The 20519-nt window shown below is 43.7% G+C and overlaps 1 protein-coding gene across 2 annotated transcripts in view; it reads left to right on the plus strand.

The window, feature by feature from the left end:
• The window catches only part of Nucb2 (nucleobindin 2), a 36555-nt gene extending 17196 nt beyond the window's left edge, over positions 1–19359 (plus strand). For both annotated transcript variants that reach the window (XM_087585336.1, NM_021663.2), the window contains 12 exon segments: positions 1249–1392; positions 3731–3838; positions 5267–5393; positions 5612–5715; positions 6803–6988; positions 7166–7256; positions 7985–8043; positions 8142–8234; positions 12467–12556; positions 15228–15398; positions 18710–18791; positions 19211–19359. In XM_087585336.1, coding sequence (XP_087441462.1) covers positions 1249–1392; positions 3731–3838; positions 5267–5393; positions 5612–5715; positions 6803–6988; positions 7166–7256; positions 7985–8043; positions 8142–8234; positions 12467–12556; positions 15228–15398; positions 18710–18791; positions 19211–19218 — 1263 coding nt within the window. In that variant the 3' untranslated portion in view covers positions 19219–19359.
• Positions 19360–20519: the final 1160 nt, after the last annotated feature.

Below are 20519 nucleotides of genomic sequence, written 5' to 3' on the forward strand. Positions count from 1 at the left end.
CCGATTGTATCGAGGATTTTGTAGTTAATCTTTTTTCCCCTTCTGCTTTCTTTTGTTTTTTTTTCAATTAAAATGTTTTTGTGTACAAAATAATGGGCTCACTTATGCATTTTCAAACATATGCTTTGCCCTGTTTTGTTCCTACTTTCCCGTCAGTCCTCCTCCTCTCGCTGGCCCCTCCCCCTCTCTCACTAATATCACCCTTGTGGTTTTATGTCACAGGTGTGTAAGTATGCATGTTTAAATGTAGATTCCTCCCATGATGCTAAACAAGCAGCGTTTTATGTCTCCTGCCTCTCCTGTCTTTACCCACTAGTGTCTCCATCTCTTTCCCTGCCTCTCCCCCTCACACCGACCCACTCATGTCCTCCGTTTTCCTTATTCCCTCCACAGTCTCAGTGTTACTTTCTATTGTTTGTTTATTGATAGAGCCTCTGCACCCAAAATGGCCTGGAACTTAGCTATGTGGCTCAGACTGGCCTTGAACTCATGTCCAGTCCTCCTGCCTCAGCCTCACAAGTGCTGGGATGCAAGAGTTGAGCCACCGGGTCTAATTTTCAAATGTTTCCCTCTAGAAGCAGTTTAAAGGTAGAAGTTTTGTTCTTGTCTTTTGAACATTTCTCCCATACTTTCCTTTCAACACCCTCCTCTCCCTCCTTTTTTGTTTTTTTGAGACAGGCTTTTGATATAGCTTCCAAGCTGGCCTGGAAATTACTGTGTAGTTCGGGCTGGTTTCAGACCAGCAGGGGTCTTCCTAACCTCGCCTCCCACATGCTGGGCTTGTAGTTGTGCACCACCGCACCAGGCTCTGTCTGTTTTGAGGTAGGGTCTCAACAAGTAGCCTATGCTCACCTGGGGCTTACAACCCTCCTGCCTCAGCCACCAGAGTACTAGGATGATAGGCCATGTCAATTCATCAGGCTCTCCCTTGATTTTCCTCTTTTTAAAATTAATGTTTTCTTATATGCATTTATTTACTTATTTATTTTGGGTGTGTTTGCCTTTACCCACTGAGCCATCTTGCCGGCTGTTCTCCCAGTTCGCTTTGGTGATTTATTCTAAGTGTCAATTTTCCAAGTTATCAATTTTCATCCCACTTCCTGGAGGTGTTTCTTGGTTGGTTTGTTTGTTTTTGTTCTGCGTTTAGCCTCTTGGGATTGGGTATATGATTGAGGTGACACTGGGAATGCTTGTCTGCAGCCTTGCAGCTTCTTTCCAGGCTTTGCTGTAATGTTTTCTCCCTTTCAGATGAGGTGGAGGACCATCCAAGCACGGTACTGTTTTCTCTTGGTTCCGTGCGTGCTCACTGCGCTGGAAGCTGTTCCTATTGATGTGGACAAGACCAAAGTGCACAACGTCGAGCCGGTGGAAAGTGCAAGGATAGAACCGCCAGTAAGTGCATGGGTGAACCAGAAGTAAATGCCTTAGGATGGCCGAAGAAATGAAGATCGCTGCTAAGACTCACTCAGTGAAATCCTGGCCAGTGCTGTGAAGTATTAATTGTGGCCAGTGGATGGACCATGGAGTATTAATCCTAGCCAGTGGAGAGATTGTGAAGTATTAATTCTGCCAGTGACTGTGACGTATTAATCCTGGCCAGTGGAGGGACCATGACGTATTGCTAATGTTGACTGCACATATAACCCCACATTTGGGAAGTATTTCTGAAGCAGTAGCAAAAAGCCACTGGCTGGGAATCAGGTGACATAACACTGACCAATGCTATTTAATGTAATTGGTATTTAGGAGAAGTAATCACACATTTTTAGTATGTAGCAGTGATTAGCCAAGAAGAGAAATACTATTATTTTCTAAGGAGGGAGACATGATCATGGGAAAGACCATTCTTTTTTCTTCCCAGAAACCCATTCACACCATTGTGTTGTTTTTCAGTGGTGGGGATGGAACCTGGAACTTTCTGCATTCTTGGCAAGCACTCTACCATTTAGCTGCACACTCAACCTTAAAGCTTCACTTTCTAAACCACACAGGACATTATACTTATTTTATAATAAACCGTGTTATTGGTCCTGATTTGGAACTCTCTCTTGACTGTTGAAGCTGTTGTTGACACCAGGGGTAAATGAGGTGGGGTGTAGAGTCAGCAGCAGCCCAAAAACTGGTAGCTCCTGGCACTGTGGGGGCCTCCATTGATCTCAGCAGGAAATTAAAAGGGAAAAGAGAGGGAGCCCGAGCTGGAGGTTCTGGTGGCTGGAGACCAGCACTGCTTGTTACTGGCTTGAAATTTTGAACTCTCTTTTACTCTTCTGGGGCCAGAACTGATTGCTTCTGGCCATTGCCTCCTGCTGATAGCAGCAGGTGATTAAAAAAAACTTTCTTATTTGGGGCTGGTACTTTCTGTGACCAGCGAGAAACTCTGAACTCCTTTAACTCTTAGGGTCTATTGAGAAAGAAAAAGAAAGAGAAAAGTCATGCACACACTGGATGAAGCAAAGGAGGTTTTAACAAGCAAGTTTCATCATTTTCACACATGCATATGTATACATATATACACACATACCTACATATATACATATATACACACGTGGTGAATTGAGCAAACTCCAACAACTTTATTTTTTCCTTTAGTCCTTTTTATATCCCCTAAGACAAAGTGTTCTATGTAAGAAAAAAAAATACCTCATTCAGAGATAGATAAAATATTACATAAGAGGGAGTTACAGCAGAATTGTTGATATGTTCAAAGTAGTAGTTTTATCTCCTTTTCATTTCATAGCTCATTATAAGTTCAAAGCAGTAGTCTTTTAAAACAGATTTATTTATTTATTTTATGTGTGTGAGTACACTGTAGCTGTCTTCAGACACACCAGAAGAGGGCATCAGATCCCTCAGATCAGATGGTTGTGAGCCACCTTGTGGTTGCTAGGAATTGAACTCAGGACCTCTGGAAAGCAGTCAGTGCTCTTAACCACTGAGCCATCTCTCCAGCCCAATAGTATTTTATAGCATCACCCAATCCTAGTTCATCCTTACTTTATCATGGTGCACACCTGTGGCTTCATCCTTGAACCTGACCTAGAATGAATGTTTTCTTTGATCATTAATTTGTTCTAAGACTATTTTTCTTCCTACTGCAATTTGCATGCTTGTGGTGCATGAAAGCTCATTTTACTCCTTCATGGAGCGTTTACTAACTATTTATTTTATGAGGAGGGAGCACATTCTATTCTTGATTCTAGTTTTATTATATTTTTTGGCAAAATAACTAAAACTATCTTCTTAAACTTTCTATCAATTACTCTAACTTCCTAAACGTATTCGAATCAAATCAGGAATTTTATAAATTCAATAATTCTTGGAAACAGCATTAGTTCGTGAAAGTGTATCTTTCATGTTGATCTGCAGGACACTTGCCCAATAGGGTGGGCTGATGCCCAGGAATCAGTCATAGCAGGCTGCAGGCAGAAAGGGCCTTTGTTTGCTCAATCACAGCATGACAGAAAATGAGGAATGCAGCAGTGGCAGACATTATCAGCAGCAAGAAGCAATCCTGGGCTGAAGTCCCTGGGCCTCGGGACTCTTCAGGGCACACCCACCACAGTCATGCAAAAGACAGTGGGCCACCTCCAGGAAGCTCACTTGCTTGCCACAGTTCTCCCTGCATGACTTCTCCCACAAGAACATTCTGTCTCTGTGTACTCCGCTTGGACTCAGGTCTTGCTGTTCTGACTAAGGCACACTTTCTGAATTGTGACTGTTTGTATCAAAGGACACGGGACTTTATTATGATGAATACCTCAAGCAAGTGATTGAAGTCTTGGAAACAGATCCGCATTTCAGAGAAAAGCTCCAGAAAGCAGACATAGAGGAGATAAGGGTGAGTGGAGTTGGACAATGGGCCTGGCACGCGCTGAACTAAATACTGGAGAAAGGAAGAAGAGCTTTGCAGACAAGATGGGAAAGGGGCTGGGTGGATGGATCCGAGCTGTTACAGTACAGAGATGTGTGGGAGGTAGACAGTGTGGCCTGTGGGAAGCAGAAGAGGAAGTCATTCTTCCCAGCAGAGATCATGTCAGAGCTCAACTATAGAAGGAAGAGGGAGGACTTGCTGGTGTCTGAGCCCGACACGCAAAGGCTGGGACTCACGTGGTGGTGCAGAGCTGTGTACAGCAAGTGTAGTGGATTGCATCGTGTTCCGAGGAGAGCAGGAAGTTACTCAAAGGTGAAGAGCAGGCTAGGGCCTAGTCAGCTCCAGATTAACCGAGGAGGCAGTGAGCTGTATCTTATGTTAATACGGCAGGGACAACCATTTGCCTCCATCCTAAGAACACCATTATGTGTAATATACGTATTGAAAGTGTAGTTTGCATAGGTTATATGTGACACTTGCCATTGTGTGTAAGGCACTTACACATCATGGTCTCAATGTGTGTGCAGGTCCTGGAACTAATGCCCTATTCTAGGGATTGACCTGAGGGAAGGCTGTTGTAGAGTTTTATCTGTCACCAGTGGATAAGATATTTGGGTTATTTCTGCCTATTTCTGAGTAATGCTTTTGTGAACACCAGTACAACAGTGCTGAAGTTACTGTGTTAACATGCTTCGGACTCTGAGTTAGAGTCCTGGGGATGGAATTTCTGGGTCATGTGCTCACTCTATTTTTAGTTTTTAAAAGAATTGCTTTGAAGGAATAGTTTGATTTTGTCTTTTGAGGCAGAGACTCGGTATTCTAGCCTGGTCTCGAGCTCACTGTGTAGCCAAAGCCTTTGAATTTCTGATCCTCCTGCCTGCAATTACAGGTATAGACAGATACTCTAGTAAATGAGCCAAGTCCTCCCCCCCTCCACTTTTTTTTTTGAGTCAGGGTTTCATGAAGACTAGGCCGGTATGAAGAGGAAGGTAGCTTTGCACTTCTTAGTTCCTGCCCTCACCTCTCAGGTGCTGGGATTATAGTCCTCATGCCCAATGAAATAAAAGGAATACTTGTGTAATGTAAAAATGTATCCAACTCAGTCAAAACTATTACAGTTTTAAGATAATGCTGTTTAAAAATATGTTTTAAATTTTAATGCGTGAGTGTTTTGCTTGTGTGTATCTGTGCATGTGCATGCGGTGTCCATAGATCTCAGCTAGGATGTTGGCTTCTCTGGATCTGGATGTGGGTACTGAGGTCCTCTGGAAGAACAGCCTGTGGTCTTCATTGCTGAGCTGTCTCTCCAGTTCCTGCAGTGCTATGTTTACTCCATTATATCAGGTATAAAATAAAATGTGCTAGATAAAACTAATTTATTAGTTTTGTTGACAGAGCGGGAGGCTGAGTCAAGAGCTGGACTTAGTAAGTCACAAAGTGAGGACGAGACTGGATGAACTGAAGAGGCAAGAAGTAGGAAGACTGAGAATGCTCATCAAAGCCAAGCTGGATGCCCTTCAAGGTGGGTGCTGGACAATGGGAGGAGATTTGAGTGTTGGCTCAAGGAGGTTCTTATGTTAAGTGCCAGCATGCTGTCTTTATGTTTGTGGTATGTATGTGTTCATGTGTTTGCATGAGCAGTGTGTGCACATTCATGTATGCATGTGTGTAGAGCCTGAGGTTAATGTGAGGTATCTATCCTCCGAGACTGATGTTTGCTGTTTTCTCACACTGTTGCAGACACTGGCATGAATCACCACCTTCTTCTTAAGCAGTTTGAACACCTGAACCACCAGAATCCTGACACATTTGAATCCAAAGACTTGGATATGCTAATCAAGGCGGTAAGGATGCCCTCAAGCTGGGGTCCTCTTGTTCCTTTGAGGATCTGTGATTTGACAGATAATCTCAGTGAAGCAGGAACCTAACTTTCTTATGCTCTGGAGAGCTTCTGGAGGTTGCGTTAAGCTCTCTCACTACAAATATCAGGACTAACACGGGTGCACATCACTTATCCAAGCCAAAACGCTGCAAAAGCTGTACGAGGCTTGAGCTAGCCACTCACTGCAGTATCTGTAGTTCTTATTTTAGACTCTGTCCTGCTGCCTGTGAAGGTTCTGCGGGACTCAGTTTCCTCGTCAGCTCACTTTCTTGGTATTCCTTGGAATGGTCTCTGAAATCTTGCTCCGTCTCCATTTGCCCTTCCTCCCTGTGAAAAAGCCATAATAATTTCATTACTATCATACTTATTTTATATATGCTACATGTATATGTAGTAGTATTTATTAACTATTATATATTATCATTTTATTGTATGATTATATTGTATTTGTGTGTGGTTCTAGGAGTGTAACTGAGAGTTTCATGCATGTTAGGGATCCATGCATTCTGGGAATACTGGCATGAACTACCACATTGGTTGGCCCAGGCAGTTTTAGAGGAGAGTTTGTGGACCTATTATTATCTTAGTTACGAGGGAAATTGACAAGCTTGATATTTTAGTTGGGCAGTTATAAAACTCAGTGAATAGCTGTTGACTACCATTTTACTCCCTGTATGTTCACGTTTGACCCAGTGTCTTCTTTTTGAAATCAGTTTGTATTTTGTTTTCTTTGAATAGTCCAGTGTTTGTTGGTTTTACTCTCCTGTTTGCATTTGTTAGAGAGCTCAGGGTATTTTTAAGAGCGATTTTATTTTGTTTTGGGGAGATAGCTCTGGGCTCAGTTGAGAGACCCTGCCTCAATGACTAAGGTCGGGAGGAGCCATCGAGGTAGGCCCCTAACATCAACCTCAGACACTTGCACACAGATGCCCGAGCACATGTGAACGCACGTGTACACCCGCATGCACACTGCACACATGCAGGTAAGAGAAACAAAAAAGAATGACGCTTAACACTTCTCTCTTGCACACTGATGTGCTGTGCTCTAGGCCACTGCGGATCTGGAGCAGTATGACCGGACTCGGCATGAGGAGTTTAAGAAGTATGAGATGATGAAGGAACATGAACGCAGAGAATATTTAAAAACGCTGAGTGAGGAGAAGAGGAAAGAGGAAGAAGCCAAGTTTGCAGAGATGAAGAGGAAGCATGAAGACCACCCCAAAGTTAATCACCCCGTAAGGACTGCGATTCACAGAAATCATGTCTAGATGGCTATTGTAGCAGAATTTTGTCCTAAGTTTAGCATATAAATCTTGAGTCTTAATTCTGAAAACTTCCTCAGATGTATTTTTTTGAGTCTCTATACATAGATTATGTTTTGTTTTGAGCACTTTCTTAAAATTGGTTCACAGGGAAGCAAAGATCAACTAAAAGAGGTTTGGGAAGAGACTGATGGATTGGACCCTAATGACTTTGACCCCAAGACATTTTTCAAATTACATGGTAACAGATTTGAATCAAATATTGATATTTATAACTGCTGTTTGAAAAGTCTGTATTTGATTTACTCGTAACTGGTTACTGTGATGGCTTGCTGTTGAGTTCTACCAGTAGTCACATTTAGAGTTTCCCCTTCAAGTGAAATGACTAATAGTTTTTAGCTGACCTCAGAAGGTATCTTAGATCATAACTGTGTCTGTCTGCCCACATTTGCTATCAAGTCATTGTATGATTTCCTCCAGAGCTGTCTGCAAACTGGAGGTAATTCAGTGGCTGGTTAGGAAATACCTAACGAACTTTTTATGAGAGAACTAAAATTTACTAAGCTGTTATGGTGGTGACACCTGTAATCCCAGCACATGGGAAGCTGAGGCAGGAGGACTGCTTGCATAGGCTATCCTGGACCACATAGTGAGTACCAGGCCAGTTAGGGATACAAAGCACGACCATGCTTAAATCTTGTTTTAGCTACTTTTATTCTTATGGATACTGCTCTGTCTCTTTGGAAAGAAATAGCAGCTATGCACTTTTCTGAAACATGGTTATGCACTGTAAATATAGCCTTGTCCCCTGGGTTGCTCTGAGGCCTCATGAGAAAGCTGAAGCCCTAGCCTGCAGCCGATGGTTGCTTTACCCTGCACCACTTCTGCAAACTGCTGTAATTGTATTTTACCTGTTTACCCTCTGAAGGATTCAAATTTGCTTTTGCATTTGTGACTATTGAACTTTAGATGTTAACAACGATGGATTCCTGGATGAACAAGAATTGGAAGCACTGTTCACAAAAGAGGTAAATGTTCGTTACACCCTCAGTCGGTCGGGCCTGCCTCGGTCCCCTCGGTCACCCCCTCTTCTTTAATGTTAGTGTTTCACATTTCCTTTCTTCAGTTGGACAAAGTGTATAACCCGCAGAATGCAGAGGATGATATGATAGAAATGGAAGAGGAGAGGCTCAGGATGAGAGAGCACGTCATGAATGAGGTATGCTTTAAGGGTAGGGCTCGTGCCAGTCCTTTCATTATTCAAGTTCTTGCAATAACTCTTGTCATACGACGGAGGAATAAACACGCAGTTGCTGTTTCTTTAGATTTATTTATGTGTGTGAGTGTTTGCCTGTGTGTACGTATGTGCACTTGTGCCTCTCTGGTACCTGAGAAGGTCAGAAGAAGACTCCTTACCTCCTGGAATTGGAATTAAAGATGGTAGTGAGAGCACATGCGGGTGCTGGGAACCAAACCTGCGTCTTCTGCAAGAGCAGCAGGGCTGTTAACCACTGAGCCATCTCCCCAGCCCCCACAATAAGTATTTAATTGATTTTGTATTCGTGACCATAATATTATACTAGATTTCTTTAACAAAATAATTTGTAACCACTTTAAATATAAGATGATGCTACTATTGGATATCAGCAATAAACATTTGGGGTAGTGAAGAAACAATTATGTTAATATCTTTTAAATGTACATAAGCTTTTATAGGGTTGAAAAGCCCTTATCAGAAACCCAAAATGCTTCAAAATTCAACACTTTTTGGTCACTGATCAAGGTGCAAGACATGGGAAAGCCTATCCCATGAATTTTCATGTTTCATGCACCAAGTTATTTATTGTATACAAGCCTTCAAGCTGTATGTATAAATTGTATATATAAACCATAAATCAGTTTTATTTAGGGCTCTGTCTTAGTTAGGGTTTCATTGCTGTGAAGAGATAACATAACCAAGGTAACTCTTATAAAGGACAACATTTACTTGGATCTGGCTTACAGTTCAGAGGTTTAGTCCATTGTCATCATGGTGGTGTGCACGCAGACATGGTGCTGGAGAAGCTGAGGCTTCTACATCTGGACTGGCAGGCAACAGGAACTGACAGTGACACATGGGCCAGGCTTGAGCGTCTGAGACTTCAAAGCCTACCCCCTAGTGATGACTTCCTCCTACAAAGCCACACCTAGCCAAAAAGGCTAATAGTTCCACTTCCTATTTAATTGGTCCCATCCCAAGATACCATTATGTATGTGCAAATATCTCAAAAATTTCTTGGGGGGAGGGCAGGGTTTGAGACAGGGCTTCTTTGTGTAGCTCTGGTGTCCCAGAACTCTCTTTGTAGACCAGGCTGGTCTCAAACTCACAGAGATCCTCCTGCAAGTACCTCCCATGTGCTGAGATTAAATCCAAAATGAATTAATTAAAAAATCTAAAATATGAAACCACTTCTGGTCCCACACATTTTAGATAATGGATACTCAGCTTATACTAAGAAATCTCCCAAGTTCTTTACTAATTACGACAACAAATTTTACATCTTGCTTGCCGTCCATAAGCCTCAGGGGTATAGGAAGGTAGGACTGCTCAGCTAAGGCTGGGCCTAGAGTGGTTTGGCTCCTTGGAGTCCTATATTCCCAGGCTTCAGAGTGTCCTCTCCCTGGATGACACAGGAGCATAAGCTGCCCAAGGCCCATTCACGGAGGGTATAAGACTGATGCCCAGCCATGCCAGGCCCCAGGTCTGCTCACTTCCCTCTGCCTCAAGTGTCTCCACAGTCAGTGAGGAGACAGTGGCACCTCTCATGGGCTGTCTAAGCACATGCTGAGCTGCAGGGAGCGATGTAGAGCCCTCCACAACACAAACCATCACAGAGACCTGAAGTTTAATTTGTCTTTTTTAAAATTGGATATTTTATTTATTTACATTTCAAATGTTCTCTCCTTTCCTGGTTTCCCTTGGCAACCCCCCAATCTAATACCCCCTCCCCCTGCTTCTGTGAGAGTGCTCCCCCACCCACCCACTCCTACCTCACCGCCCCACCATTCCCCTACACTGGGGCATCGAGCCTTCACAGGACCAAGGGCCTCCCCTCCCGTTGATGCTGATAAAGCCATCCTCTGCTATATATACAGCTGGAGCCATCTGTCTTTTAGAGCAACTGACTTTTTCAAAATTTTACTTTTGAGTTTTTCTTTCTCCCATGACTTGGATTCTAAAAGCAGCACCCTGTTAAGTACTGTTGTTAAGTGACTGGCAGGGGTGAGCAGGGCAGGTGCCTCAGCACAGTGTTTGTCCAAGTGTGCAACCCTGATGTGCACCCCGATTCACCCCTCTGCCCCCATACTGGAACAGAGACGCAGGGCGGAGACTAACACAAAAGCAAGCTCACTGACTCACTAGTTCCAGGCTGTGAACCCAGATCCCTAGGAGGCCCTGCCTGGCTTCCTAATCCCTGGTCCATTAACTTCCCCATTCTTATTCCCATTCTTATTCTTTGTTCTTAAAACCTCAAGATGCCCTTCTTCCTCTTCCCTTCCTTCCAGTGTCCTACAAAGGGGCAACCAAGAGAATCACCCATCTTTCCCACCAAATCCTCCAGGCCCTCTTCCTCTCTGCCCGTTCATTTTGCCTTGTATCTGCTACGTGGGTAATCAGTCATGGTTGGTGCTCCTGTTGAAAGCCCTGAAGAGTGCTGGTGTCTCTCTTCAAAGACCCTTCTGCTGTTGATTCCCCTGAATCTCTTGGGCCTGGTTTCATCTCTGTACTGGATCACTCCTTCCACTAGAGGGCAGACGTGGTCTTTTATTGTCTCCATAACCCGTGCTGATTGTCCCAGTGAAGGCTATCTGGTCTGGGCAGCCCTGTGCTGGCCAATGCAGTGCGGCCTTGTAGCACTTGGCACTCTGGTACAGTTCACACCGTCGTCTTCAAGTCCCTGGAATCCTCTGTATGAATGTGGCAGTGGCTGGGCCTGTGCTTGGCCGTGTTCACCTTCCTGCTCTATTCAGTCCTTGGGTGACCGTGACACCCTCTATCAGCCCACGTGCTCTACAGCCCAGAAGTAGAAGCACAGGAAGTTGTGAGCCACCAAGAGGGTTCTGGGAGTTGAACCCCAGGCTTCTTCAAGTACAGTAAATGCTCTTAAGTGCTGAGCCTTCTCTCTAGCCCCAGGGTAGCTGCTGTTTGGCTTCAGTGATATCCACAGGAATGTTGCTCTTTCAGTGCTGAACTGAGGCCCCTGTAGAGTGGAGGTTTGCCTGGACTGCCAACCAAGACCCTGTCATAGCCTGAGGGTCACATGAATTTGTTTTTGATCGTTAAAGTTCACCATTGTAACTGAGTTTGCCAAGAACTGTACACTGTGCACTGGAGAGGACTTAGAGAGGCCATTGACTTCTGCTTAGATGTCTGTAGTGTGCTTTAGGTATATTCCTTTTTTAAAAAAAAGAGTTGAAGGGGCTGGGGATTTAGCTCAGTGGTAGAGCGCTTACCTAGGAAGCGCAAGGCCCTGGGTTCGGTCCCCGGCTCCAAAAAAAAAAAAAAAAAAAAGAGTTGAACAAGGCAAGTGTGGTGGTACATGCTGTCTTAGTCACTTCTCTGTTACTTTGAAGAGACACCATGGCCAAGACAGTGTGTGTGTGTGTGTGTGTGTGTGGTCACGGCAGAGAGCATAATGGCACTGTAGCATGGTGTGGGAGAAGTAATAGAGTTACATCATGATCTACAGGCAGAAAGAGTGAGACACTGGGCCTGGCTTGGGCTTTTGAAACCTCAAAGCCCACTCCTAGTGACACACTTCCTCCAACAAGGCCACACCTACTCCAAAACAGCCACGGCTCCTAGTCCTTCTCAAATAGTGCCACTGATGCCCTCCCTGATGACAAAGCTTCCAAATATATGAGCTATGGGAACCATTCTCCTTCAGACCACCACACTGCCTCTAATCTCAGCACTTGATAGGCAGAGGCAGAGGACTTCATAGCCAGATCCATATATACCGAGGCCCCACCTCGGAAAGCATAGCCCCATGCCTGAGAAAAGCAGTAGTTGAGCATCTCAATCTTACCTGCTTTATTCTTGGCCTTTACAGCTGTTTCTGAGTGGTGGGTTTTCTTGCCTAAGCACTTGGGTCTAGCTGGATTATGTTTATTGTGGTGAAGGCATTGGCCATAACAACCTAACCAGGCGGATTCCTGACTTGGTCTTGGGCTACAGCATATCAGGTGGATGGACAGCTTACATTTCCAGGTTTTAATTCCGATAGAAGAGGAAGATATGTGTTTCTTTATGCGATGAAAACAGAGTCCTTCTATTCTCCTTCCTGTTTTTGTGTACATTAACCTGTTCCTAATAGCTGAATGTTTGCAAAGTGGCATTCCTAAGAAGATTTATACTTTAAAAAATATGGAAGATTTATTTATGTTGCTTTTATATTTTCCTTTAATCAGATTGATAACAACAAAGACCGATTGGTGACTTTGGAGGAATTCTTGAGAGCCACAGAGAAGAAAGAATTCTTGGAGCCCGATAGCTGGGAGGTAAGAAGACCCGACTTTAGAGGGACGTGTGGTCCTAGAAGCTCTGCACCACTGTGTCCCGCCTTTAACTGTCACTCCTCATTATGTTTGTTTGTGTAATTCTACAGTATTCATGTTTGACATAAAATGCCACTATAAAATAATAGTTCCTTGTCTCCTTGGAAAACGTTCTAGCAATAAATCTTTTTTATGATTATACTATGTAAAATTAGAACTCTTTTTTTGTAAAAAGGCTTCATTTATTTTTATTTTATGCGTATGTATAAGTGGCTGTATGTATATATGTATACCCTGTGCATGGTTGGTGCCTGAGGAGGTGGAAAAGGAGTATCCAGTTTCCTGGAGCTAGAGTTACAGACCATTGTGAGCCACCATGTGAGTGCCAGGGACCAAACTTGGGTCCTTTGCAAGAGTGACCAGGGCTCCTAACTGCTGAGTTATCTCCCTAGCCCTCAAATTAGAAATCTTTTTAAAAGTAGACATTTGCTAAATATAAAATTGCCACTGAAAATTTAAAACATAGGTACATTTTAAGAATAAATTAAAGGACCCGCTGAGCTGTCTTTACTGTAGAGAGAATCTATTGTGCACTGTGTGGAAGCATCACCTGTCAATAAAAAGCTGGTGGCCTATTAGCATAAGGAAGGAAGTAATAGGCGGGGATTCTTGTAGGAAGAGAGGACTCTGGGATAGAGTTAGGTGCAGGAAGAGATTCTCCCGGAACTCTGAGGAGACAGATACATAAAACTGAGGAGAGGTAACCAGCAATGTGGCATTCATAGAATAGAATAAACATATTGATTAAGTTATGAGCTAGTTGGGAAACAAGATCAAGCTTATCTGGGCATTTATTCCTAAATAATTTAATCTAGGGGTCATTATTTTGGGAATTGGGGTGTAAGTAGGAAAGTCAACCATTACACTGTATAGATATTTCATTACTGTTGTTTGAGGCAGTGTCTCATATAGCCAAGGATGTCTCCCTGCCTTATCTCCCATGTGCTGTGATTACAGGCATGCACCATTATGTTTTTGTTTTCTGAGACTGCCTCAACCTCACCCTTGAAATAGCCTTCCTGCCTCAGTCTCCTGAGTGCTGGGATTATAGACATAAGCCACTGAACCTGTCCTCCAATATTTTATTGCTGTTACAAAAGAAGCTGGGCCTGAAAGATGGCTCAGAGGGTAAGAGTGCTTGCCATGCAAGTGTGAGGGCTAGAGTTCAAATCTGCAGAATCCACATGAAAAGTCAGACGTGGTCACACACCTATAACCCTGTTAGGGGAGGGGCAGAGGAAGAGGACCACTGGGACTTGCTGTCTGCCAGACTAGCTCCAAGTTCAGTCAAAGACCCTGCCTGAAGAAATAGAGAAGGACACCCTGTCTTCTCTGACCTGTGCATTGCTCCACCACCTCGACTCTCCATCTACAGAAGCTTAAATGGGGATGTATCTGTTAGGCCAGGTACTTTCCAGAGACTGAGGTAGGAACATTGCTCTAAGTTCAAGGCTAGCCTAAGCTACAGAGTGAGTTCAGGGCCAGCCTGGGCAAACTGACAAATAAAACCTTGTCAGAGTAGGAAGTGAAAAGAGGGTGGTGGTGGGAAAAAAGGAAGCGGGAAGTGTAGCTCAGTGGTAGAGCACCCAAGGCCATGCGCAAGGTCCTACCTATGTTCAGTCTCCAGTAACACAAATAAATACAAAGCAGCACATAACCCACATGTGGTCATGTGTGTCTGTATCTCAGTACCTAGAAGGTAGAAGCAGGAGGGTCAGGGTCCTACCTATGTTCAGTCTCCAGTAACACAAATAAAATACAAAGCAGCACATAACCCACATGTGGTCATGTGTGTCTGTATCTCAGTACCTAGAAGGTAGAAGCAGGAGGGTCAGGGTCAAGACGTCATCACCAGACATACAGCAAGTTTAAGGCCTTCCTGGACTATATGTGACTCTCTCAAAGAATCAGAAAGGAAACAGTTTTTAAAAGTATGAACAGGAGCTGGAAAGATGGCTCAGTGGTTAAGGACATTTACTGATTTTGCGAAGAACCATGGCTGGGTTTCCTGTACATAGAAGGTGACTTACAATTGCTTATACTTCCAGTTCTATAGGATGCAACACCCTCTTCTGGTCTCTACGGGTACCAGGAATGCACATGGTACACATAAATACACTCAGTCACACACACACATTTATACATAACATAAAATAAATATTTAAAATATAGTAAATCAATTAGTTAAAAAGAAATCACTGATAAACACACTTTTCCCTCCCTCCCTCCTATTGTTCCTTTCTGCTCACCTACCCCTGCTCACTCGCTCACCCACCCACCCACTCACTCACTCACTCACTCACTCACATGTAGCCCAGGATGTTCTGGAAGCTGCATCACTAACCTGGGCATGAATCCTTTTCACTTGTTTGTTTTGTATTTTGAGAGGATTTTATGGCCCAGGCTGGACTGGAACTCACTGTCACTTGAGCTGACTTTGAACTGGAGGCCATTATAGGGATGAACCAGGATGCCTTTTTAATATATATTTTCTTATTTTGCCAAAAAGCATACCATATATGTTCCTCTGTGCAATGATGATTCTAGAGTTTGAAAGTTGAACACAAACATCTCTGTGTTCCTGGCATTGCTATTTACGTCTCTTTTCCTTTAGACACTGGACCAGCAGCAGTTATTCACCGAGGAAGAGCTCAAAGAGTATGAAAGTATCATTGCTATCCAAGAGAGTGAACTTAAGAAGAAGGCAGATGAACTGCAGAAGCAGAAGGAGGAGCTGCAGCGCCAGCACGACCACCTTGAGGCCCAGAAGCAGGAGTATCAGCAGGTAGACACTGAGGGGTGTGGCTTGCTGGGACTTTCAGGGGCCCCTTGAAGTGGTGCACATCTGGAATCCAAGGTACTGAGACAGGAGGATTGTTTGAGCCCTGCTACCAATTTGTGTCATAGAGTAAAGTCTGTCTAAAATAAACAAAACAAACAACAAGCAAACCCAAGTGAGGGGCTGGAGGAATAGCACAGAGGCAGGGAGTGTTCTTAGCATGTGTGAGGCCCTGGGCTTGGTCTCCAGTGTAATAAGAAACCCAAACCAGATGTCAGATGCTTTGCCAAAAGCCCATGATTTTTGTTCTGTGCTATTTATTTATTTATTTATTTATTTATTTATTTATTTATTTAGCTTTTTCGAGAGAGGGTTTCTGGGTGATGGCAGCATATGCCTTTAATTGCAGTACTTAGGCAGAGGCAGGCAAATCTCTGTGGGTTCAAAGTCAGCCTGGTCTACAGAGCTAATTCCAGGACAGCTAGGGCTATACAGAGAAACCGCATCTCACAAAAACAAAGGGGGAAACCCCCTGAAAACCCAAAACATCACCACCACCAAAATAAAAATCCCAAAGAGACATGTTTTCTCTGTGTAGCTTTGGCTGTCCTGGAACTCACTATGTAGATCAGGTTGGCTCAGACTCAGAGGGTTTCTCTGTGTGATCCTAGCTGTCCTGGAACTCGGTTTCTGGCTGGCCTCTAGAGATTCATCTGCTTCTGCCTCCAGAGTCCTGGGATTAAAGGCACCTGGTGGTGGTGTTTTTGGATTATTTATTTCAAGTTCTCAGGTAGCCAAGTTTGGCCTGGAACTTCTGGTCCTCCTGCCTCCACCTCTCTAGTGCTGAAACTTCAGAAGTCCAATAAAATACCAGGCTAACTTTGTGTTTTTATAATATGCTTTGATGTACCATTAAGCAGTCATATTTTAAATTTTAGTGTTTTTTTTTTAAGATTTATTTATTTCATGTGTGTGAGTACACTGTCTCTGTCTTCAGACACACCAGAAGACGGCATTGGATTCCATGACAGATGGTTGTGAGCCACCATGTCATTGCTGGGATTTGAACTCAGGACCTCTGGAAGAGCAGTTGGTGCTCTTAACCGCTGAGCCATCTGTCTAGCCCTAGTGTTGTTTTAAAACTAGTTTTGTTACAAGTTTTCAAGGAATCATTGAAAACCTGTCACACCAACTGAGCAATGACTTTTATCTTTGGCCAAGAGCAGGAAAAATTCCCCAACCTACAGAGGGTTTAGGGTAGGGGCTTCTTAAAGGGAAGGGGAGGGAGGCAGTGGTGCAATGGTGAGGCGCAGTGGTGCAATGGTGAGGCGCTGCGGTTGTAGCCTTATTTGGTGAGTTTAGGCCTTTTAGGGTGGTCTTAGGTCCATCGTCCCTTTGGAACCCAGAACTAGGAGCTGGCTTTGTCCTGTGCTTTGCACAGGCTTTTGGAAGCATGGGTTCCTGGTCAGAGGAGAAGGGTAGGGACCTCTTGGCCCATGCCATCTTAGCTTTGTCCCCAAACCTCCGGCCTAACAAAAGGGATGCCTATGTCCTTTCTGGGTATAGATTTTCCAGAAATCTGGGCACCACCTCTTTTAGTTCTTGTTATGGTTCCTTCCATGACACCTGTCACCTGTCTTGGCACTGGGAGGTGTGTCCTTCAACATGCATATGTCACAGTAGTGAACTTAGAGGTTGTCTGACATCACTCTGGCAGCCTCGATTTGTAGACCAGATCAAACTGAATGCAGCCAGTCTTATCAGCCTGCCTGAGGGGGACCTTGTGACCTTCACATGCCTTGTCTTCAAGATAAACAAGATTAGGGTAAAGGAAAACTCCTGTGTCCCTTAGGCCTCACTCAGGGTAACAAATTGTATTAGTTACAGTCTCTGTTGCTGTTACAAAGTACCAGAGGAATTTTTTTTTTTTAAAAAGATTTATTTTATTTATGAGTACACTGTAGCTGTCTTCAGACACACCAGAAGAGGGCATCGGATCCCATTACAGTTGTTTGTGAGCCACCATGTGGCTGCTGGGAATTGAACTCAGGACCTCTGGAAGAGCAGCCAGTGCTCTAACCGCTGAGCCCTCTCCCCAGCCAGTACCGGAGGTATTAACTTACAGGAAGAAGGCTTGGTTTTGGCTCATAGTTGAGGGTGCAGTCTGTCAGGGAAGGAAGGCGTGCTGGGTAGTAACAGGTAGCTGGTTATGCTGCATTCACAGTCAGGAAGCAGAGACGGACAGATGAAGGTATCTGGCTTGCTTCCTCCATTTTATGCAGTCTAGGACCCCATCCATGGAACAGCAACACCCACACTTAGAGCAGCTTTCCCCACATCAATTAACTCAATCTAGAAACTTCCTCACAGATTCGCCTGAGCTTTATCTTCTAGATAACTGTAGATCTTGCCTTGTCAGGTTAGGTGGGTTTCCTCATTGCCTGGTCAGAGATCTACCCTACCTGTTTATACCCCAAACTCTGCTGTGCCTAACTTTAAGGCCATTAGACCTTTCCCAGTGAATGAGCCCAAAGGGCTGATGACACATAGCCCTAAGAACAGAGCCAAGCAGGAGTACCATTAGCTGGCCAGACCGGATTAAAAACCCCATTATTGTTTAGTAGGGCCTCTCAACCACCTTTCAGATCTCCATCACAGTTTGATACGGGGCCAGGTTGCCTTTTCTAAAAGCCCATGGGATTATATGGCATTCATGTTTTAAAAAAAGACAAAACAAAGCTCCCCCCCCCCCCCCCAAACTAGGTATGTTAAGCAACTGTCAGAGTTTTGGGGCAACATTATTTAATCTTGAGTAAGAGGAGTCATTGCTTAATACCTCATAAAGTATATTTACACAAGAGAGCAAATTGCTTGTTTGTTTTAATTGGCTTTTGAGACAGAGTTTCATGTAGTTAGGGTTGGCCTCAAACTCTATAGAGTGAAGATAACCTGGCCTTTCCTCCCAAGTGCTGGGATTGCGAGTGTGCACCACAGAGCCTGACTGTGAAGTTAGATCTTTGTCAGAGGGATAATTGAATGTGTATAAAAATAACAGGTATGTTCTCAGGCTGGAGGAAGAGCTGCTGGGGAGCCCCATGGAACCGATGACCCATAGTGGACCCTTCCTTAAAGCCCATCTCACAAGCTATCTTCTGCTCTGAGTCCGAGTGAAGTCAGACAGTGTTCACCCAACATTCATGTCCAGGGTATGACAGAAGAGTGTTCTAGGAAGACTCAGGTTGTTAAGCTTAGCCAAAGATCACATATATGACCCAAAATAACAAGCAGTGCTTTTATATTTTGTTTCCACTTATCAGGCCGTACAGCAGCTGGAACAGAAGAAATTCCAACAAGGGATTGCTCCATCAGGGCCGGCAGGAGAGCTGAAGTTTGAGCCACGTATGTAATGTTGTTCCTTTGTTTGTTTAGGGAAATAAACCTTTATAAATTGATACCCATTTTCATTTCGAATACAATCTATCTTCACATGATTAAAATTCATGTTATAGTCTATATATTTGAGGAAGTAGAGAAATTTACATTTAAGAAAATTGAAATGTTCTCCAAAAATTTCATGGGCGAACATTTTTCAAATGCCACATAATTACATAGCTATTATTATGGTGCAGTGATTTATTTCAAGATTTATAATTTTTTATGATCATTTATATTGATCTTACTAGGGAACATGTTTATAATTTATATTCTTTGATGAGATAGTCATACTTTTAAAAAGTAAAATAATGTATTTGTAAGTAAGAGAACATTCGGAATAAAGGAAGATGTGTTTAAAATGCAAGCATACTTCTTTTGAACAGACACATAAAAGTCCTGATGTCTGCCAGAACTTGGAAGAAAACCGTTGACTCAACATCTGTTTCATCTTTCAACATCCCTTCTTTTCTCTTCACTCAATAAATACTTTAAAAGCACATTTGGAATAAAGGAAGAGACTTTTAAGTGAGAACACAAGTTTTTATTTTTTGACACAGGTATTTAAGGATTGAAATCTCCCAGAACAGGACAAAACCAAACCCAGCCATTCCTCCCACTGTTCTTCATTTTTTTGGTAAGTGGCCCAAGGGCCACATCCCATAATTTCACAACACTGTCATTGGCTAGGTCAAAGGCTCTGCCAGTGGCTTGAGGTAATCTGCTGTCACTCTGAGGATGGTTTCCTTTCATGGGTGCTTATTTCCTCTCTTAGCAAATCTGTCTTTGATATACATGGTAATTCTGAAAAGCCACCCCTTCCCACAGTGTTTCTGTGACTTTGGACTATTTGTAGCACCCTTCTCTCTAGAGGGCTTCAGTGGAGTGGCCCCCACCACCTTGTTTGCTTCATTCTCTCTTTCTACTCCTCCATGTTTTATAAAACCAGTGACAACGATATAAACTAACAGGAAGTCTCCCTCTTGCTAAGGAAATCCAGGAGTTGTACAGAAGTTTCTGTTCTTCTACTCTGCTGTCCTCAGTGTATGATTTTATCCTCTGGCTATCCTGGCAGTGAGGAAGGACAGGGAAAAGGACGTGAGGAATATTCTAGAAGAACTCAGCAGAATTTGAATTTGTATCTCCTATATTTAGACTGTCTGCAAATGTTCAGGGACGTACCTGAATGGACGTTCAGAGGATGTCCTCCTATGTGGCTGGCAGCTTTAGTCCATGTCCTACCACTGCAGGTCACATGACTGCTCCTCGATGCCCTGCAAGCTGAATGCCCCACAAGAACAGTGACCAGCCTCAACTTAGGGAATGCTGGGAGAACACTTTCTTAAATCAACCACATTCCACTTTGCTCCTCATTTAAATTTCTTTCTGTGCTCCCCTGAGCACTCCTCCCTCTCCAAGGAGAAGCTCACCCATCATCACTGCACATGAGCCCAAGATCATGCTATCATTGTTCTGGTGTCTTCTCCTTCAGGTTAGAACTTGTGTTTTCTGCCCCAAGAACACCACATAAAGGCTGCCCTTGCCAGGGAAACTGCGAAGACAGGCAGCTTAGAGGAAGGCTGGGAGGTAGCTTATGGGAACAGCGCTTGCCTACCATGAGCAATACTATTACCAACCTCCAGAACCATAAGAAAGTTAGGAGGAGGAGAAAGGGGAGGAGGATGGATAGGAAGA

The sequence above is a fragment of the Rattus norvegicus genome, chromosome 1 (genome assembly GCF_021556685.1).
Source record: "Rattus norvegicus strain SHRSP/BbbUtx chromosome 1, alternate assembly SHRSP_T2T, whole genome shotgun sequence".
Classification (NCBI taxonomy): domain Eukaryota; kingdom Metazoa; phylum Chordata; class Mammalia; order Rodentia; family Muridae; genus Rattus; species Rattus norvegicus.